This window comes from Equus caballus, chromosome 3 (genome assembly GCF_041296265.1).
Source record: "Equus caballus isolate H_3958 breed thoroughbred chromosome 3, TB-T2T, whole genome shotgun sequence".
Lineage (NCBI taxonomy): Eukaryota > Metazoa > Chordata > Mammalia > Perissodactyla > Equidae > Equus > Equus caballus.
The window spans coordinates 9,852,649-9,872,774 of NC_091686.1; the positions used below are offsets into that span (position 1 = coordinate 9,852,649).

At 61.5% G+C, this 20,126-nt stretch overlaps 1 protein-coding gene across 12 annotated transcripts in view; it reads left to right on the forward strand.

Moving 5' to 3' along the window:
* The window catches only part of ADGRG1 (adhesion G protein-coupled receptor G1), a 41,453-nt gene that overhangs the window by 13,831 nt on the left and 7,496 nt on the right, over positions 1-20,126 (forward strand). For 4 of the 12 annotated variants that reach the window (XM_070261869.1, XM_023637058.2, XM_023637057.2 and 1 more), the window contains exons 2-9: positions 14,476-14,564; positions 15,133-15,555; positions 17,036-17,168; positions 17,712-17,859; positions 18,460-18,588; positions 18,933-19,049; positions 19,157-19,202; positions 19,433-19,536. In XM_070261869.1, the coding sequence (XP_070117970.1) occupies positions 14,476-14,564; positions 15,133-15,555; positions 17,036-17,168; positions 17,712-17,859; positions 18,460-18,588; positions 18,933-19,049; positions 19,157-19,202; positions 19,433-19,536 (1,189 nt within the window). Of the gene's footprint in view, positions 1-3,955; positions 4,958-5,176; positions 6,076-6,701; positions 6,853-13,615; positions 14,201-14,475; positions 14,565-15,132; positions 15,556-17,035; positions 17,169-17,711; positions 17,860-18,459; positions 18,589-18,932; positions 19,050-19,156; positions 19,203-19,432; positions 19,537-20,126 lie in introns of those variants that run through there. The other 8 variants (XM_070261872.1, XM_070261874.1, XM_070261873.1 and 5 more) reach the window with 6 other exon arrangements.

The window sequence follows — 20,126 nt, forward strand, 5'->3', positions numbered from 1 at the left end:
TAAGAACACTGCCTGGTCCGTACAAATGTTAGCCTTGTCATGACCTCCCCACTGAGCAGATGGGTGCACGAAGGTCCAGAGATAACTTGTAATAACTTGGGGGACTACTTCCTGCCTCATCCCCCTAGCCCCAGGGGAGCTGGAGGCACCTGGGCACTGGCAGGACCCACTGCCCACCTCTGGCTGACTTGTGCTTTGGCGGGGAGGCCGGTGCAGTGGGCACCGAGCTCCTGGGTTGGCACCGGCTCTGGCTCAGGCCGTTGATGGTGAGCGAGGCAGTTCCAGGCAGGCAGAGATGAAAGCTGAGCCCTGGCAGAGCTTCCAGGCACCAGTGGACAGGCCTCTGCATTAGAGGGAGATGGCCTGGGGGCAGGGGCCTCGTTGTCGGAGCCGGCCCAGCTCCGAGCTCCTGGAAGGCTGGCGCTTCTGCCGCTAATGGCTCCAGAGCAGCTCTGGGCCACTTAAACTCCAAAGCAAGCACCAAGGAGAGATGGCGCCGCCTCCACCACCTCGCAGGGCCCTGGCCCTGGCCCTCTAGGCCCACGTGGGAAAGGGGAGGGCTTTAGGGGCAACCTTCCTGGACCTCGGTGTCCTTACCTATACACAAGGATGACAATACCACCCCTGGCAGGGTTGTTGCTGGAATATGGGGCAAGCAATGGCTGCAAAGTGGGTGCTTGGCACAAGGTGGGGCTTTGCGGGGTCTTCCTTACATCTCGGTTGAAGGCTTTGTCTGCAGGATCATGTGGTGGGTGAGTTAGAACTTGGTACAAATCCTTGAAAGGCAACCTTGAGCAAGCCACCATGTCTCTCTAAGCCTCATTATTTAGGCTGTAAAATGGGGGTGAAGATACCCAAGTCTCTAATATTTAAATGAGATGCTGTGGGGATTAACGGAGACAGCCACACAGTGTAGGGGCCCACGGCAGGAGGCCCCCCTCCCCAGCTGTCCTGGACCTTGGTCCCTCCACTGCCCAGCTCGGCGGTCCCTCTGGGAGAAGCAACACAAGGTGGGTGGCTCTGGGGCTGCCTGGTTCTTTCCTGGCTCCATCAGCTGTGTGAACTTGGACAGGTATATTGGCCTCTCTGTGCCTTGGTTTCCTCATCTTTCAGATGAGGATGGTAATGGTACCTTGAGAGGGTTAGGTGAGCCATGAAATCTTAAGTGCTGAGTATAGTGCCTGGCACACTGTAAGTGACGTTGTCATTGCCATTGTTCTGGGCCCCCCCCAGGCCCTTCACTTAGGGAGAAGCAGTGAATTTATCCCCAAGCATTATGCCCGTCCTTGAGTAATGTCTCTGGGAAGGGCCCCAGGCCCCAGGGAGCCACCCCCGTGGACACTCCCATCTAGTGGGCTCTTGATCGGCTGGCCTGAGGAGTTCTCCAAGTCTGGGGATCCCTCCTGCTCCCTGGGACCCAAGGCCTGCCTGGCTTGGCCACGGTCCTAGGCCTGCAGGGGAGGCCTGAGTTTGAGCTGAGCTGGTGTCCTGGGACAGCACTGTCTGGTCACTTCTCTCCCAGGCTGAGTTCCCTTGGCCCCTGGGAGGCTGACCCCTTCTGGGTCCGTGGCTGACCCTGGCCCTCAGGGTGTGGCTCTGTGGCTGGCACCCTGGGTCTCTGACCCCGTGGCAGAGGGACAACTGCCCAGACCAACCTGCCTTGATGGGGACAAATGTGAGGGGTGAACCCCAGGGGCTGGCTGGGGCAGCTGACTCATGCTTGGCTTGGTGCCCCCTGCCCACTGGTCCTCTGGCTGTGTCACCATCCGGGCATGTGTCAACCCCTTTGGTGACTCATTACCCAACTCCCACCCCTCGTGTGGACAGCTTCACTGCCCACAAAGACCCCCATTCAGGCTTGGGTGCTGTTGCTCTTGGAGATCTGAATCTTAATCCACATTTCACAGATGAGGAAGAAGGTTCACGGTCTCCTGGCCAGTCAGAGGTAGTCTCCTGCCTCCGGGCCTGGACCTTTGCCCACGGCACCACAGATGGTGTTCCCAGCAGAGGTAGTGAGTTCCCTGTCTTGCGGGTGTGTAAGTTTGGCAGGGAAGTTGTAGAGGGAACTTGGGCATCACGGGGGGTTCTTCGCAGCTTTTCTGGCCCTGTGGGGGAGAGGCACCCAATTCTCCCATTCTCCCATCATTAAGTCCCTAGACAGGACATCAGTTATTCTAGGAGCATCAGGCGATCTTTGTGGGCAGGTGGCGCCTCCACCCAGGAACCCTCTCCCCCGCCTCGTCTGTCACCAGGGCTGAACTTCCACCATGAGTCCTGAGAGCCTCCACCGTGAGCCAGACGGGGGCACAGAGGGCTCCAGGGCTCCAGGGAAACGGGACCGTCATGAGGCAGGCGGGGCTGAGGGGGAGTAGGGAAGGGGGACACCCACCTCCCGAATCCTCAGGGAGCCGATGCTGCCCCTCCCTCTCCCTCGCCCTGGTAGGGGTGTTCCCCCTCCCACGTACCTGTATGTGACATTTCCTTGCGAGAGCCATGGGTGGTGGGCAGGGCCGGAAGGAATCCTCGTGCGGTTTCCTCAAAGCTGTGCTCATGCTGTGCCCGGCACCGTGCCTGCCGCACCCTCTTGGGGCTCTGCCGCCTGGGTGCAGCCCTGGACCAGGTGGACAGGGTTTCTTCTCCAGCTCCTCGGCTGGGAGCCCAGCATGCCCAGGTCCCGGTGCCTGGACTGGGGAAGGGGGACCTGGGCCTGGAGTAGCACCCCATCATCACCATTGCTACCAGCACCATGGCCAGCTGTGAGCTGTGGTGGGGAAGACAGCCAGTGCCGTCCCATGGAGACCCGGCAGCAGGCGCCAGCACACCCAGGAATCCCGCCTCTGCCCCCGCTCCCGGGTTTGGGCAGCCAGAGTTGGTAGCTGCAGTAGCTGCTGTGCAGGCAGGATGGGAGCGCAGGGGTCGGGGGGGCCTGGCCCTGTGCCTGTGCTGCCAGCTGCGGGGACCTGCGTGTCCCCCTCACTGAGGATAGAAAGAGGGCTAGCGTGCTGGAGCAGGTGAATGAGGAGGGCATACGGTGGACGGAGGGTGGGGCACTAGCTTGAGACGTTGGCCGTTAGGCTGCTCCCTGAGCCTCCGTTACGTGACATGTGAGATGAGCCTCCTCACTTTTGTCCACCTGCGCTCTGGTCAGGAGTGTCCTGTGAGGGGGTCAGTCTCCTGGGCAGAGACCTGGCGCTGGGCAGCAATAAGCTGCGAGCTGCTGTCAGCATTTGTATTATTCCAGGTGCTTAGCCAGGGTGGGTGGGGCCTGGGACGCTATGCCTGTTTCTCCCTGTGCCGCTGTAGTTAGTGGGCGCCAAGTGTGTGTAAGAGGCCGGGGGTCCCCATCCGCCCCTGCACCGGCGTCCCCGAGCCACAGCCCCCTGCCAGCTCCTTTTAAGCCGGGATCTTTTGGTCTGAGAGGGACTGGCTTCTCCGGCCCAGCAGGCCCCAGAATCCTTTCCAGGCGAAGGTTCCACGGAGAACAGCAACTCCTTTCTTTGCTTTCTTTTCCTCTTCCTCCGGGGGCCAAAAATAGGCCCTGAATGGGACACAGCTCTGGGCGGCAGCGCAAGACAATAGCTGCCTCCTGACCAAAGCCACTCCTGGCTCTGGGCCATCGGCTGCGGGCGGAGTAGAGGGGCGCTCGGCCCACCGCCCCACAGCCCCAGCCCCTCCTGCCTTTCCCACGGGCTCTGCCAGAAGCCGCCCTAAAGCCCCTCCAGCCCCTTGGAAGGTGATCGCCAAGGGGGCTCCCCACTGGCTCTGGGAAAGTGCTCATAGCTGATTGGCTGAGACCCTTAGCCCCCTGAGCAGCCCCATCCTGTCTGCTGATCTGCTGCTGGTCTGGAGCCCAAGGCCTCGCTGGAGGCTCCCACTTTTGGTTTTCTTCTGTGCCCTGTCTGGCACATGGGAGGAGGCCACCCTGCAGCCCCGATGTTCTTTTCCTTTTGACTCAGTGGGACTTTTGTGTGTGTGTGTGTGAGGAAGATTGTCCGTGAGCTAACATCTGTGCCCATCTTCCTCTATTTCATGTGGGATGCCACCACAGTGTGGCTTGACAAGCTGGTGCTAGGACCACACCCGGGATCTGAATCTGCTGACCCAGATGGCAAAGCAGAGAGCACGAACTTAACCACTAGACCACCAGGCTGGCACCGTCAATAGGTTTTTTTTTTTTTTTAAAGATTGGCTTTTGAGCTAACATCTGTTGCCAATCTTCTGTTTTTCATTCTTCTCCCCAAAGCCCCCCAGTACATAGCTGTATATTTTTAGTTGTGGATCCTTCTAATTGTGGCATGTGGGATGCTGCCTCAGTGTGGCCTGATGAGCGGTGCCATGTCCATGCCCAGGATCCGAACCAGGGAAACCCTGGGACGTCAAAGCACAGCGTGCCAACTTAACCACTCGGCCACGGGGCCGGCCCTCAATAGGCATTTTTGATCCCAGGGTAGCCGCCACTGGGTTCCAAAAAGATTTGGTCTTAAAGCCAACGTTGAGGAACTTCACAAGCAGGTGTCCCCCAGGGCTCCCCTAGACCCCGCCCTTCTGCTGCCGGCTCCTGGCCTGGCCAGCGTCCGAGTCGGGGGGCTTGGGCATGGGACAAGTGAGCCGGCCTGCGCCGTGCTGGGTCGGAGCCTGGCAGTGACGTCGTCCCCCAGCTGCCAACGGTTGCCAGGGCAACGGTTGCCAGGGCGGCTGTCACCTGCGCCCCTTCTCTGTGGCTGGCGGGCTGGCGGGCTGGCAGCCCATCTTCCCTGGCTGCCCCCTTTGTTCGAAGCTCCAGTGAGGTGAGGGGGCGGGGGCTGGGGTGGCTCAGCCTCAAAGTCCTCCTCTGTCCTCTTGAAGTGACCCGCCACCCCAGCGGGCTGCAGCCAGCACACAAGGCAAGCCCTTCGCTCATTCATTCACGCTCCTTATGTACTTACGGGCCCCTTGATGCCGCGCAGGAGGAGTCCAGGTACAGTGCTGCCCCTCCGTCCCTCCTCCCTCCATCCCCCTCACTCCTGGTCCCCCTCACCTCTCCCCCCAACCCACCTCACCCCACTTCCCATCCCCCTCCCCTTTCCATTCTTCACCCTCCCCTCCCCCTCCCCTCCTCACCCTTTCTGTTCTCCCTCTACCCCTTCCTCCATCCCCCTCCCTCTCTCTCTCCTCTCCCTCTTCCCTCCATCCTCCTCCCCCTCCACCCCCTCCCTCTCTCTCTCTCTCTCCTCTCCCTCTTCCCTCCATCCTCCTCCCCCTCCACCCCCTCCTTCCCTCTCCCTCCTCTCCCTCTTCCCTCCATCCTCCTCCCCCTCCACCCCCTCCCTCCCTCTCCCTCTTCCCTCCATCCTCCTCCCCCTCCACCCCCTCCCTCTCTCTCTCTCCTCTCCCTCTTCCCTCCATCCTCCTCCCCCTCCACCCCCTCCCTCTCTCTCTCTCTCCTCTCCCTCTTCCCTCCATCCTCCTCCCCCTCCACCCCCTCCCTCTCTCTCTCTCTCCTCTCCCTCTTCCCTCCATCCTCCTCCCCCTCCACCCCCTCCCTCTCTCTCTCTCTCTCCTCTCCCTCTTCCCTCCATCCTCCTCCCCCTCCACCCCCTCCCTCCCTCTCTCTTTCTCCTCTCCCTCTTCCCTCCATCCTCCTCCCCCTCCCTTCTCCCCAACACTGATAGAGTAGCTGATGGGTGGGGTGGAGGCGGGGCTGGGGTGGCCCTAGGGGTGCTGGGGAGCCATGGGTGCTGCTCTAGGGTGAGTTGGTCAGCTGGACTGAAGCGGCCTGGAGGAAGTGGTTAGGGTGAGGCCCCACAGCCCACCCCTCCTCAGTCATACTCCAGCTAAAAATTAGTTTTGTGCTCTCTGTTCTGCACCCCTGGGGCTCACTCCCCGGGTTGAGGACAGGCATCTGAGGAGTGTTGGGAGGCGATGTCCAGGCCTGTAGGTGCCTGGAAGTGGAGCTGGGGTTGGGGGTCACCTGAGCCATTCTGACAGCCCCTGGGACCAGGGACCCCGGAGGCAGAGTGTTCAGCTAATGTCAAGGAAACACAGATTTTGAAGCATCTTCTACTGTGACTTTTAAAGACAAGCAGTTTCTAACAGGTAAGGTCAAGGGGAAAGGGCCCAAAAACAAGACAGTGAGTTCTAGAGCCGGGCCCTGGGGTCGCGACTTGCCTCCACCACTCGCTAGCTGGGTGGTCTCCGGCAGGTGACTGCACCTTCCCGGGCCTCGGCTTCCTTCTTTGTTTAATGGGCATGATGGCACCTGTCTCAGAAGGCTTTGGAGAGGGTTAACTGTGTCTGTTTGTGTAACGAGCTTAGACTCAAGCCTTGCATTTTCAAAGAGCTTCATTAACGTCAGCCGTGTCACCGGAGGTGGAGGGCACGGTGCCCATGGGTGCGCAAGCAGCAATGGGGGACCTGGTGATGCGGCGCTGTCTGCTCAGTGAGCTGGGATGGGATCCTGGTCTATGCCTCCACGGCCCGTCCCTGGGGGGAGCTGGTGGCTCCTCCTTGCCCAGGCACCGGCCCGACCACCCGCCCGCCCGTGTGTGGAAGGGACCTCAGCCAGGGATCTGGGACCTGGGGGAGGAAGACAGAAAGTGAGGGCTGGCGGCTGACCTTGGGCACGCCGAGGGTCTTGCATGCCAGAGATGGGCTCTTGGCCAGGCCCAGGGTAGCTGAACTGCAGCCCTAAAAAATGAGCAGGGAGTTGACAGGCTGACCTTGTAGATCTGGCCTTGGGCAGTGTGAGAACACAGACGGAGACGGGGAACTTCAGCCAGACGGCCGAGGCCGCCTGTGGTTGGAGAGGGAAGCAGGGCTGGCTGGGAGAACAGAGGGCCCAGCACTCTCTTTGCCCCTGGCTGCCAGCTGGAGGTGAGCCCTGCCCCCACCCCGCGTAAGCGCCCGGAGGCCCTGGTCCAGGGAGAAGGCAGGTGGGGACCGGGGTCATAGTCACCCACTCTACAGAGCAGGAAACTGAGGCCCCGAGAGGGACAGGCTGGCCCCAAGTTCCCAGGGCCAATTAGCCGAAGAGCTAACTCTGGACCTTGTGTGTCTGACCCCTGCCAGCCCTCCTGGGCGCTCCTCGGGCAGGTGCTGGCTGGCGTGTGCCCCGGGTCCTGGAGCCCAGCCTCGGTGGCTCCTTGGGGACAGGGCGGGTGGGGGGGGGACACTTGGCTGTGGGCTGCGTGGCCCCAGGAGCACGGAGCTGAACAGGGCTGGCACCGGAGTCCCTGGACTGCTTGTAAGAAACCCCGGAGCCCGAGCCTCACCCCTCCTCAACCCTTCTCCTCCCTTAGTGCTGGGGTTCTCCAAGCCACTTGACAACTCTAAGAGGCTTCGATGCTCCGTTCCTAAAAGGTCTTGCATCCTCGTATTCTCATTCTCTCTCTCTTTCTTTCTCTCCCTCCCTCCCAAGTCCAACATTGTAAGTGTCTCAGCTGTCTGAGGCAAGGCCGAGGGCCCGGTGGGCTGGGGCTGGCTTTAATGGAATGGTGAACCTGAAGACAGGGCTGGCAGTGCCCTGTGCCCTGGAGCGGGGGCTGCTGGCTGAAGGGAGGTGGGACGGGGCCAAATATACCCCAGGCTCCTGGGGGACCTCTTGCCTGGAAGTGTCCGGGATGGTGATGAGTTGCCCTGGGGAACAGCACAGCCTAAGTGGCTCCCGCAGCCCATCTCATGCTGGCTAATGGCCTTGGGGACAGCTCCGAGCGATGGGGAGGGGGCTGGAGGCTGGGAGGGGGCGATGCCGACACGCTTCTTATCTGTTTGGTGTCAAGCCTTCTGGGAGCTTGGTCTCCACATTGGTAAGAGGTGTCGATCCGAAAAAGGTGCAGGGTTACAGTGGGCTGGGAAACGAAGCCCAGCTAGACTCTGTGGATTTTCTTTCTGCAGGACTTATCAGAGCCTTTGACATCTAATACGTAGGACCAAGAAGGGCCTGTAGTGTTTCTCTCCCTTGGGAACTAGTGCTTCTTAGAAGGTGCTCTGGCAAGTCACCTTATGGTAAAGTGAGGAGGATAGTCCCCGAGAAGGGAGGGGACTCCAGAGACCACAACGGCTAAACGCCCAGGCTTTGAGCTTGAGCAGATTTGGGTTTGAGTCCTGGTGTGGTGCTACTTACTTGCTGTATGATCTTGGGCATCACTTGACCTCTCTGGACTTTGGCTTCCTTATCTTTGAAGTGGGGATAATGACAGCGTTCGCCTCATAGCGTGGTGGTGAGGACTGAGTAATCATTCGGGGAAGGTGCTGTACACGACCCTGGCTCAGACTGAGCGCTTGCTGAACGGGGGCTGTCGTTCCCTCCCCTTCGTGGTCTCCAGGTCCTTCTCACGGTGCCAGGTGGGCCCCTGTCCATTCCCACTCGCCCTCTGCTGTTCCACTGAGCACTGGGTGGCCAGAGTGCGGAGGCGGTCAGTGAGGATGGGGAGGCCCGAGGCCCAGGGCATCGGGACCGTCAGAGACACGTCACAGGCTGGCACCCAGGGAGCAGGGCCAGTGTGTGCAGAGGTGGAGGTGGGAGCATCCAGCCCAGGCTGCTCTCTGTGTGGGTGACCCTGGGGCGGCCGCCCCAAGGCTTCTCACTCCGACGCTCTGGTTCCACCCTGCGCGGGCGGTCCTGGTAGCTGGCTCTCAGCGGGACTTGGAATCTTCTCCCCTGGCCTGGCCTGTCTCTCTCGCTGGCAGGGAGGGCCCACGTCTCCCCTGCCTCAGTCTCCCCACCAGGCCAGGGCCCGTCTGGGCACACAGAGGGAGCCGTGGCCCAAGGTGTGGCTGGACCAGAAGCCGTGAGGCCTGGGGCCCGGCTGGCAGGGGCAGCCCTCCAGGGTCTGGAGTGAGATGGGGGAACTCCGCGGGGGCACGAGCCGGCAGGGCCTGGGCCTCCGCCAGCCTCGGGGGCAGGCAGCCAGCTGAATTTTTATTCTCCTTTATTGTAGAAAAATTCCTGACACCTGAAGTCACGCTGCTTCCCCCCAGAGTGACACCCTTCCTGTGGCAGCTCTCTGTGGTCACCCAGCTTGGGCTCAGTCACCGCACTTGGAGCGAGAGTGGCTTGAGTTTCGGGCTGCGCTCCTGGGCGCTGTGGGCGCTGCCGCCTGGCTGGGAGCGGCAGTGGCCCTGGGTTCACTTGGGGCTGGTGGGGCACCTCCTTTGGTTTGTGGGTACACGGTGTTTCTAAGCAAGATGGATTTTTAGGAAGCCGTTTGGAAACAGCAGGTGGAGGGTCCTCTAGCCCCCACCCCGCCCTCCACGGAGGAAACACCTGCAGGAGTCTCTGTGCCCGTTCCGTTCCGCTCGGAGCCTCCCCTCCCTGCTGCCCTGGGACCCTCCCTGTTCCTCCTCCGTGGGGCCAACCTGCCCACTCACCTGCCCCGCTCCGGGCCTTCTTTCCCTTTCCTCGCCTTGCTCCCTGCAAACACGTGCCTGCGGGGCGAACACATACGCGCGCGCGCGCACACACACGCGTGCTTACATTCCCAAGGTTTGGTGCCTGCCCACCCCTCTCGTTGTCCCTCTCCTGGGCCAAATCTTTCCCTGCTAAGGGCCTCTGCCCAGGGCTCGGGGTGGGGGGTAGCCAGCCACTTGATGTTGCCCACCCCAACCCCTGAGGGCAGCAGGAGCAGGAGAGGCTCACACCTGGGTCCCCCTGGGGCTCCCTCCTTCCCACCTCCAGTCCCACCACCCAGGCCCCCCTGCTCCTGGCTGTCCCTGGGGAGGCCCCTCAGGTTCCCAGCACCCTGCTAACGCCAGGGGAGCCGCAGAGGAGCACAGCGCCTCCTGGCCGAGGCTGGAGAAGGGCACCGCTGCTTCACCACTTAGCAGCTGAGTGACCTGGGGCCGGTCCCCACCTGTCTCTGACTCTCCTTGTAAACAGGGCCACACGTGTCATCCGGGCCTGTCACCCAGCGCTCCCCAGCCTGCGGGGTGTCGGTCCATGGGATGCTGGCTAAACCCAGATTCATTCCCCGGCCCTACCCCAGACCTGCTGCACCCTACCCTCTGTGCGGCGCGGGAATCTGCATTTTAGCTGCCTCCCTGGGTGGTTCTGACCCACAGCGGGTTGGGGCACCTCTGATGTGAACTCTTGTGGCAACAGGGTAAGAGGCACATAGAGTCGAGTGCAGGCTGTGGTCCTGCCCCCCGAGGACACAGATGTGAATTCAGATGGGGATGAGCAGCTCGGGAAGGATCCCTGAGAGAGTGTCTTCGCTGAGCCTGAAAAGATGAGCTGGGTTGTCACGGTGACAGGGAAGCATTGCAGGCAAGGGGACCGTCTGGAGGTGGGCTGGATAAGCTTGTGGCCCACCCTGTGTGTAACGGGAAGGAGAGAGAACCAGGTCCAGGCATCTTCCTGGAGAGGTGCCTGCCCGGGAAGGAGTGACTGACCCCTGAGCCGCCTGGGGCCTGTCCACTCAACTTCCACCTCCATCCTCCGAGGAAATGGGTTTTCCAGGAGCCTGGACGGGCTATCGGTGACTCGTGGCTCCACGGAATGGCAGAGGAAGTGACTCAGGCCCGGGGGGAGAAAGTGAGCCTGCCGGTCTCCTGCCCTCCCCCCGTCCCACACGGTGAAGATGGGCTCGGCCTGAGCTCAGCTGGAACCCCTTCTGCGCCCAGCCAGTCCTGGGCGTGGGAGGGCCGGGGAGTCCCAGCTTAGGCCAGCCCTGGCTGCACCCCGCTCGGCCTGGATCCTTGGGGACCCCGTGATGGTGGCCCCCATTGTGTCAAGCTGGGCCGGACTGTTCTGTTCTCTGTGTGTTTACGGAAGGCCTGAGGTCAGGGGCGGCTGCTCCGGAAGGGGATCTGTGTGTGTGTGGGGTGCTCCCCTGGAGGGATCGGGCGTGAAGTCCTCTCTCCCAGGCTGGGATCTCTGAGCTGCCCAGGGTCTTGGCTTGCCCCCCATTTTCCTCTCCTTTTCTTTGGGGATGTCTCAAAGCCAGGGGAACATGCATCTCTCAGACCTTGGCCAGTGCCAGCTCGGCAAGACGATGTCTAGAGCGGGTCCCAGCTCCGTGTCTTGTCTCCACTCACAGTCATCCTGGAACAGATAGTCCTTCCCCTGCCTCAGTTTCCCGATCTGGAAAATGGCACAGCAGTAGAGCCAGGCTCACAGGGCAGCTCTGAGGGTTTGAGGCTGTGGAGGGTGTGGCTGGTGCTACTGCTGTCACCATCGTGCTGTTGCTAAAAGCCCCGCTCTCGGTAATGCCCAGGCTCCGGCCAGGTGCCGTGTGAGGTTAGCCGAGGGTCTTGCCTGCGGGCTGGTGGGAGGTTCTAAGAGCACCGGATGGCTGAAGCCTGTCCAGCTCTGAGGGTCTCCTGCTCCCGACCAGGGACAGGTCCTGTCCGTGTGGAGGTTCATATATGGGCTCCTGGTTCCGGGCTTCAGGCTGCAGAGCACGGCCCCTCCCTGGGTGGCCAGGTGGTGGCCCCGGGTGGTGACTGGGCATCCTGCTATCCTGCTGGAGGTGCAGGAGCGTGGGGCCGTCGTGGAGACGTACTGCGCCCTCTGAGTGGGGTGGCAGTGTGTGTACAGGGAGCAGGGGATGGGGGGGTGCCGTGAGATGGGCAGGGGAGGGGCTCTCTGTCGGGCTGGCGGCAGTCGGAGGAAGAGCCCAGTGGACAAGCGGGACAGGGCCCTCTGCCCGCCCGACCGGGGCTAGAATCCTGCCCTTGTCCCCAGTCCGGCTCTCCCGTCCCTGGGGGTGCCACGGCCGGCCTCGGGTCCGGGCTGCAAGGAGGGAAGTTTTCTGGGTGGGGCTTCGCTCTGCCCATTGCCGTCAGTCCCGCAGAGGAAGTTTCTTGTCATGCTCCAAGAATTTCCCGGCAAGGTGCTCTGGACGTTGAGCTGGCCGTGGAGGCCACAAAGGGAGCAGGGAGGGTGGGAGGGGAGGTGGAGGAGTGGGGCCTGTGGCAGGCCGGTAGGGGCAGGCACGAGCTGTCAGAAAGGATGCAGAGGTAGTTAGCTGACACCTCTGGCGCCTACCACTTGTGTGGCCCTGTTCTAAGTCCTTTACAGGTAGCGTTTCATCTCATGCTCACACTGACCCTTGAAATAGGCTCACTTTTTAGTCCTATTTAAAGATGAGGAAAGTGAGGCCCAGAGAGGGTGAGCAACTAGTTCCAGGACACACAGCTAGTGAGTGGAGGAACCAGGATTTGAACCCAGGCAGTCTGGCTCCAGAGTCCTCTCAACTGATAAGAGTGAGTTAGAGGAAGCCAGGTGGCCCCTTGCCCTCAAGTCCCAAGAGTGGTGAGGGGGACAGAGTTGTCCTTCTTGGCATGGGTGTTCAAACAGCCAGAGTGGAGTGGGGATGAGCCAGGAGGTGTCTGGGTCATGCGGTCGGCCCCTTGTCTGTGTCTGAATCCCTTCCGTGGTACCTCACAGTGGTACAGCCTTGCTGATGCCCCTCCAGTGACGGGGAGCTCACTCCCTCTCTCTGCTTCCTTTGCTCTCAAAGATCAGTCCAGGAGGACCGTTGTGAAGTGGACGGTTCTGCCCTGTCCTGGGCCTTGTCTACTGACAGTGCTGGCTCACTTTGAAAGTGAGCGGGCCACATGTGGGTTCTGGCCAGCTCCATCCTTGCTTGCTGTGTGATGTCAGGAAGTTATTGGCCCTCTCTGGGCCTCAAATCTAAACGCCATAAAATGGAGAATTAGGGCCAAATTCTCAAAGTGATCTGTAAGCTATGAGTTCACAAGTACAGAACGGTGGTCACAGCAAGTAGGGCTGCCTGCGGGAGGTGACATTTGGATTGGGGGTCATAAGTAGATAGCAACAGGGACGGGTAGAAAGGAGAAGGATTGAGGCGGTCCGGGAGGGACATGTTCCTTTCTCCGGATGCTGGGTTTCCTTCTGCTGGTCTGAGGTGGCAGGAGGCAGTTTCCAAAGGAGCCAAAATGCTCAGAGGGGATGCAGAGCAAAACCATAAAAAACCTAGGAAACCCTAGGAAACAGTCACGTTCCCTAAAACACTTTCACATCCTTCTTCAAAGGGAACCTGTGGTGCCACCAGGGCAGGACGATGGGCCCAAATGGCCTCTGATTGGACTGATGAGGCCTGAGAAATTGGAGTTCTATTATGCATGGTGGGGCACAGGAGACTAGCTCTAGCTTGAGGGGGCCAGCTTAGTTCCAGCGAGGCCAGGCCCAGGAAGAGGGCAATGAGCTCCCACCTGGGCTACCCCTCCCTTTAACGCTGTCCTCAAATATTCCGTGCAAAAGCCACCACTTCCTGGAAGTCCTCCTTGATTTCTCTCAAACTCAGACTCCCCATATGCCCCCAGGTTGCCAGACTTCCCTTCGTCTGGCTTGTGGCTGATGATTGCATCTGTCTCCACGGCCCTATGCACTTCCGCATAGGATGAGGCTGCCTGTCTGTGTCTGCCAGCACCCAGCTGGTCACAGGGCAGGCTGGCGGTGGAGAGGGCCGAGCCACCTAGCATCTCTCTAGAGCACCCAGTCTCGCCCGGGAAGGGAGAGCCACTGGCCTCCGGAGTAAACTCGGGCAAGTCTTTTAACCCCTGGACCTCAGGTTCCTGGTCTGTAAGATGGACCCGCTTCCCGAGGTCAGAGGGAGGGCTAACACAGGGCTGGGGTGGGGCGGTCAGCGCTGAGCCCCTAGAGGCCAGGGGCGGGCAGAAGTGCCCCCTTAGGCAGGGGTGGGCTGGGGGCACCGGGCCTCCCCACCCCAGGCCGCATGGTGTCCCCACCAGACAGGCTGGCTGGCTGTCCCTCGGCCTCCCCAGCTGCCGGGCCCTGGGAACCGACTCCCCCTGGTGGCTGTGACGGGCAGCACCCTTCCCCTCGGCCGGTGGAGGGCGCCGTGGGGGCACCGACCCGCCGCTCAGTTTCCCACCAGATCCACCCACCCCGCCCTCCTCCAGCATCCTCCGGGCATCAGCATCCGGGCACCAGCATCCACAGAGATGGCTCAGGAGCCCCAGGCTGGCTGAGCGGGGGGTGCACCATCCCGCACAGGCTGGGGGCTGCGAACAGACAGGCGCTGGCCCATGGTGGGAACCACGGGAGGCCAGGCCTGATGCAGAGGGGTTGGGGAAGGCTTCCTGTAGGAGGCGTCCTCCACGAGCTAGGTCTCAAGGATGATGACGGCGGGGTTCCTGGAAGAGAGCCCCGTTTTTCCTTGTCTCCTCCACGCCTGGGAGGAGCTGTCCCCAGCAGATTCTAGCCAAGGTCACCCCGTCACTGCCGGGTCCAGAGGTAGGTCATATGATGAGCCCCGTTTTCCGTGACTTACACAGGGCCGTGCAGCCAGCAGAGGCAGCGTTCGGGCTGGAACTTGGGCCTCCGGACGGCGCTGTCTCTTGATGCTCAGCTTCTGGCAGTTGGGGGGAGGGGAAGAGGTGGGGCCACGGGCTGCTTCCACACTGGCCTGCCCCCCACGTCCCACATCTGGGCTCCATTGGTCTCCCTCTCTGCAGGGCTGCCCACCGCCCTGCAGTCAGGCCCCTGGTGACGCTCCTGGCCTCTTTCAGGTGGTGGCTCCTCAGGGTGACTTCAGGGAGGAAGATGGCTCCCCAGACGCTGCTGCAGATAGCGCTGTTCCTGCTCTTCCTGGTTCAAGGTGTGCTTTCCTGTGGGTCCCCGGGACGGTTGTGCCTTATGTTAAAAGGCCCTGTGTCTAGGATGGGTGCCAGCAAAGCCACTAACCCTTCAGGCAGGCATGGGCCTGCAGACACAGCTTAGCAAGTGGATGGTATTTTGGAGAAAAGAAAAAGATAGCCCTTCTTTCCAGCAGATGCAACCCCACCGTGAACAGCTTGGGGGACACTGGGAACATGGACTGGGTTTCAGCCCCACTCACCTCTGCAGTCAGATCATCCTTGAGCCATGCACAGCCTGCACAACTGTCTACGGCAGGCATCGCCTCGTTAAATATCTTATTGCTACTAAAAGGGTTTTTTAGCATTTGAAATTATTATTAATTTTGAGTTTGTTCTTTTCGTATTTTGAAATCAGTAATTTTGAGCAGGGTAGACTCACATTTTTGTAGACCCTTTGAGGCATAGTCCCTTGAAATGTGTGTGGGTCCCAGGCACTGGGCTCCTGTGTTCTGGGCCCCGGCCTGCCCCCTCCCATGGCCCTGGCTGGTGCCCACCCCAGAGTCCCATCTGCAGTCTCTGCGTCCTCAGGTGCCCGTGGCAGGGGCCCCGGGGAAGACTTCCGCTTCTGCGGCCAGCGGAACCAGACGCAGAGGAGCAGCCTCCGTTACAGTGAGACGCCGGAGCTGCGCATCTCCATCCAGAACTCCGAGGAGGCCCTCACGGTCCACGCCCCCTTCCCTGGAGTCTCCCCGGACCCCCAGGATTTCCCGGAGCCCAGGGGCCTTTACCACTTCTGCCTCTACTGGAACCGCCGTGCGGGGAAACTGCATCTGCAGTACGGCAAGAAGGACTTCCCACTGAGCGACGGGGCCTCCCGCCTTCTGTGCTTCCAGTCCCAGGAGGAGAGCCGGGCCCAGGGCCCCCCGCTGCTCGCCACCTCTGTCAGCTCCTGGTGGAGGCCCTGGAACACCAGCCTGCCCAGCGCTGCTGGCTTCACCTTTTCCTTCCACGGTGAGGGACTTCCAGGTGGAAGGAACAGCATGGGAAAAGGCCCGGAGGCAGGCTTGAGAGCAGACGGGGTGCGAGAGCGAGGTCACGGAGCTGGGGCATTGTGCACGGGCAGTGGGGAGCCATCAGAGGTGTCTGAGGAGGGTTGAGGGCTCCCAGGTGCACTTCAGGAGGGTGTGTGGGAAGGCAGGGCCGAGGGCGGAGGGGTAGGTCCGGTGGAGAGGCTGCAGGGACGGTCCAGGGCAAGAAAGATGAAGCCTGAGAGAGGTGGGAGCCGAGAGGACGGGAAGACGGGACAGGCTGTCAGGAGCCAGAGGAAAATTTCCGCTTCATCATCATCATCTTCAATTGTTCATCCCCCTTTCACGGAGGAGGAAACTGAGGCACAGAGGGTCACAAAGCTGCACAGCTCCTAAGTGAGGGAGCCAGGATTTACACCCAGCAGCTGATTGGCGTTTGGGGTCGGTGGGTGCAGGAGACGTTGCAGGTCAGGGAGGCACGAGGCAGCCTCTGACGTGCGGAGGCTGTGTGTTCTGCTGCAGTGTGACTGGTGTGGTGTGGCCGCCGCCTCCTGTGGCGCTGAGGGAGGACAGGGGGCCAGAGGGAGCTGCAGGCCTCCTGGGGTCTTGGTTTACCTGGTTCTCACTCCTTCCGGGCATCTGGGGTTGGGGGCGGGGCTCCCAGGGGTGGGGTCGGGGGGACACAGCCCTTTGACGATGTCAGCAGCTCCAGGACGGTGATGGCGCTGGGGATGGCAGGGCAGACCTGGCTCCCGGCCCAGAGGCTGTCCCGTGAAGCCGACAGGCCCCCACCCCCAGGCTGGGATTCGGCCCCAGCCGGGCAGGTTCAGGGCAAAGTCAGGCACAGCTGGGCACATTTCCGACCTGGTAGTCTTTGGCCCCTAGAGCGTTTTTTTAAAAACATGAGCCAGAGTTTTCAAATCGCCTAAAAATCAGGCTTTCTGCCTCATAAATTCAGATGTGGCTACCCAGGGCCTGCCTGCCTTGATGGTGCAGGCGTGCCTCCTCCCCACATGTCTCTGTCCCCGTCTGCCTGCCTCGTCTCCGCCCCTTCTGACCACTGGACACACCTGAGTCTGCGGCCCTGGGGTGCAGGCGACACGGCGGAGGGCCTGGAGCCTGGGGAGGGGCCGGCTGGTGGCATGGAGTCCCCAGAGGCACCACACAGGCCCCCCATCCCCCCGTCTCTCCTGGCCCTGGAACGGCGCTCCCAGCTCCGTGTGTGGCCAGAAGGGGGCTGGGTCAGTGCATCCCACCCGGCCCTGGGGGGGCTGGAGCTGTGGAGGGTCCCATGGGGCAGAGCCCCCATCTGGCTGGCCTCATCTCTGAGTGACCATGGGGGGATCCACCCCATCTCTCGGATCCTCGGTTTCCTCTCCTGTAACATGGGGATAGAAGCTTCCAGAGTTGCAGGAGGATTAAATGGGAGCACAGCCTGAGGCAGGTCCGTCTGTGCCCCCCAGACCCTCCCCAGAAGGCCTCTCACGAGGCCTCCGTGGACATGTGTGACCTGAAGAGAGAGCTCCAGCTGCTCAGCCAGCTTCTGCAGCACCCACAGAAGATGGGGAGGAGGCCCTCACTCACCCCTGCCCACCAGTGAGTGCAGGGGGCCAGGACGGGGCCCCCGGGCCTGGCCGGGTTGGGCCTGGGGTGGGGGCCGGTGGGGGCCTCTCCTGGGGATGGAACCTTCTCATCGTCCCATCTCCTCCTGGAGGAGCCAAGAGGCCGCCCTGCAGGCCAAGCCCCTCGCCTGCCCTATGAGAACGTTGTAAGAAGAAACATCACAGCCCTGTCCCAGGACGGCCCCCCAGTAAAGGGGAAGCGGTCAGCCCACTTTAGAGCTCAGCAGACTGAGGCCCAGAGATGGTTAGGGCTGCTCCATGGCCACGGAGGGCTCGGTCCAGGCAGACCTGGGCCCAGGACCCGCGGCTGAGTCCCAGGAGAGCCCCACCCTGTCTGCTTCCTCCAGCTTCCTCTGTCCCCCGCAGCTCACTCTCTCTGTCCCTCACTCACCGGCTGTGTCCCCTATCGCCCTGACCCTCCTTCCCCTCTCTCCTCCCTCTCTCCTGGGTACCTGCCTCTCCCTCCCTGCCCACCCCTCTGCCTTCCCGGCCCTCATCCGCCCCCTCGCCCTGCCAGGAGGCTGCAGAGCCTGGAGTCGAAGCTGGCCTCGGTGAGGTTCACGGGGCACACGGCGTCCTTCGAAGAGGATCGGGTCAACGCCACGGTGTGGAAGCTCCAGCCCACGGCCGGCCTCCAGGACCTACACATCCACGCCCGCCAGGAGGTCAGGGGTCAGGGTCTGGGCCGGCCAGGACAGGAAGCAGATGCGGGGGCTGTGAGCACGCCCCTCCCCCGGGCCTCCAGGAACCAGGCGTGTGCCCCTTTTTTTGGAGGAGGGCCTTGGCCCAGGGAATGCCCGTGGGGTTGCCCCACAGCACTGAGGACCTTCCTGGATGGTGGTGGGGACAGAGGCGGGGCAGGACCGCTCCCTGCGCCAGGGCCCCTGCGGCACACCGTGTGGACAGAAGAGCAACGCCAGAATGCTGTGCATGCACCTCGGTCCTGAGACTGCCCCTCCAGGGGACCTGGTTAGCGGGAAGCCACCCGCACCGCCCCCATCCCCCAACACCAGGAAGCTGTAGGCAGAGGTGGCCCGGACCACAGAACACCCGTTCACCCCGGGCCCTGGGCTCTAACCACAAGGCTCCCCAGCCGGCACTGGTGCCTGGGAAAGGAGGGGCGAGAAGGGTTATTGTGAGTCAGGCTCGGCTCCTGAAGGAGGTGGGCTGAGAGATGGCAGCATGCAGGAAGGTGTGGGGTGGGGATGTGGAGGGGAGCTGGGGGTCCACCTCTGCCTGAGCCCCACTGGGACCCTGGTCTGCAGGAGGAGCGGGGCGACATCCTGGAGTACTCGGTGCTGCTGCCCCGCGCGCTCTTCCAGACCAAAGGCCGGAGGGGGCAGGCCGAGAAGAGGCTCCTCCTGGTGGATTTCAGCAGTCAAGCCCTGTTCCAGGTGTGGGCCCTCACCCTCATGCTCTCCCCTGGGGAAAGCCGTGGGGAAGGAGGGATGGAAGGAGGCGTGGAGCCAAGCCACCTCTTCCAGGAGTCAGAGCCTTTCCTGTAAAGACAGAAATTGGACTGCAACCTGCAAATCTCCCCAGGAGAGGTCTGAAGGCTGTTGCTCTTACTATAGTGTAAATGACTACATGTGCAAGAATTGTTTCCAGAGGGCGGCTCAGCATCTCAAAGTGGTGTGCTGGGGAGAAACAGGAGTCTAGCGAGCCTTGGGGACCCCTGGGTCTTTCTTTCCAGCCCTGAGCCCCCTCCCTACTCTCTCCCGCCACCCTGTATATCCAGGACAAGAATTCCAGCCAAGTCTTAGGTGAGAAGGTCTTGGGTATCATGGTGGAGAACACCAAAGTGGCCAACCTCTCAGAGCCCGTGGTGCTCACCTTCCAGCACCAGCCGCAGCCGGTGAGTGTTAGCAGACCAGCCAAGGGGACGAGCCTGTCCAAGGCCTCCCTTCTGAACCATTGGCTGTGACAAATGGGATCCGCTCTCCTTTCCTCTCGTCCCTACAGAAGAACGTGACTCTGCAGTGTGTCTTCTGGGTTGAAGACCTGACACGTGAGTGTGGAGGGGTCGCTGAGCTGGGCAGGTGTCTGGAGGAGAGAGGTGGTCCTGGAGGGTGGGGGAGATGGGGTCAATCAGGGAGGGCTTCCTGGAGAAAGTGATGGCAGACTAGGGATCTGCCAGATGGAGCAGAGGCCTGGAAGAGTCATACAGTCATGCATTTGGGAGCACAGTGGGTCCTGGGGGCCTGGGCTTATCAGAACCCCATGCTGTCCCCTCCTCAGTGCGCAGCCCGGGGAGCTGGAGCGACGCTGGGTGTGAGACCATCAGGAGAGAGACAGAGACGTCCTGCCTCTGCAACCACCTGACCTACTTTGCAGTGCTGATGGTGAGGGGCCTCCTGCCCTGCAGCCGCACCACAGGCCGAGTGCTTGCTGTGGGCCAGCCGCTCTCACATATATGTCAGTCATTCCTCCCAGCAACCCCCGAGGCGGCTTCTGTTGTCCTATTTCATAGATAAGGAAACTGAAGCTCAGAGAGGTTCAGCAATTTGCCCAGGGTCACACAGCTAGGAAGTAAAAGCACTGGTCTCTAAAGGCCTTGGTCTTTATTCCCAACTTTGGGTGCCTGATAAACATACCGATTCCTGGCCCGAGCCTAGGATCCTGACTCCACAGGCTGGGGTGGGGCCAGGAGGCTGTTCCTCTGGGGGATGCCGAGGCCCAGCATGGAGCCCTTGCAGTGCACTTCAGTGCCCCAAGCTCTCAGGAGCTTGGTATCCTAGGTTCGTTCTCCCAGAATCTTAGGACCCCGGCATCTGAGGGCCGGATGGCCTTCCAGCTCTCCCTGGGGTGGGGAGCTCACTCCTTTACAGGAACCCCGTTCCGGTGTTGGATGTCACAGACAAATCATTAGTGCCGGGACAGACAAGGGAGTCTCGGGGGGGAGGTTCTTGACGTTTGTGGGTCAGGGACCCAT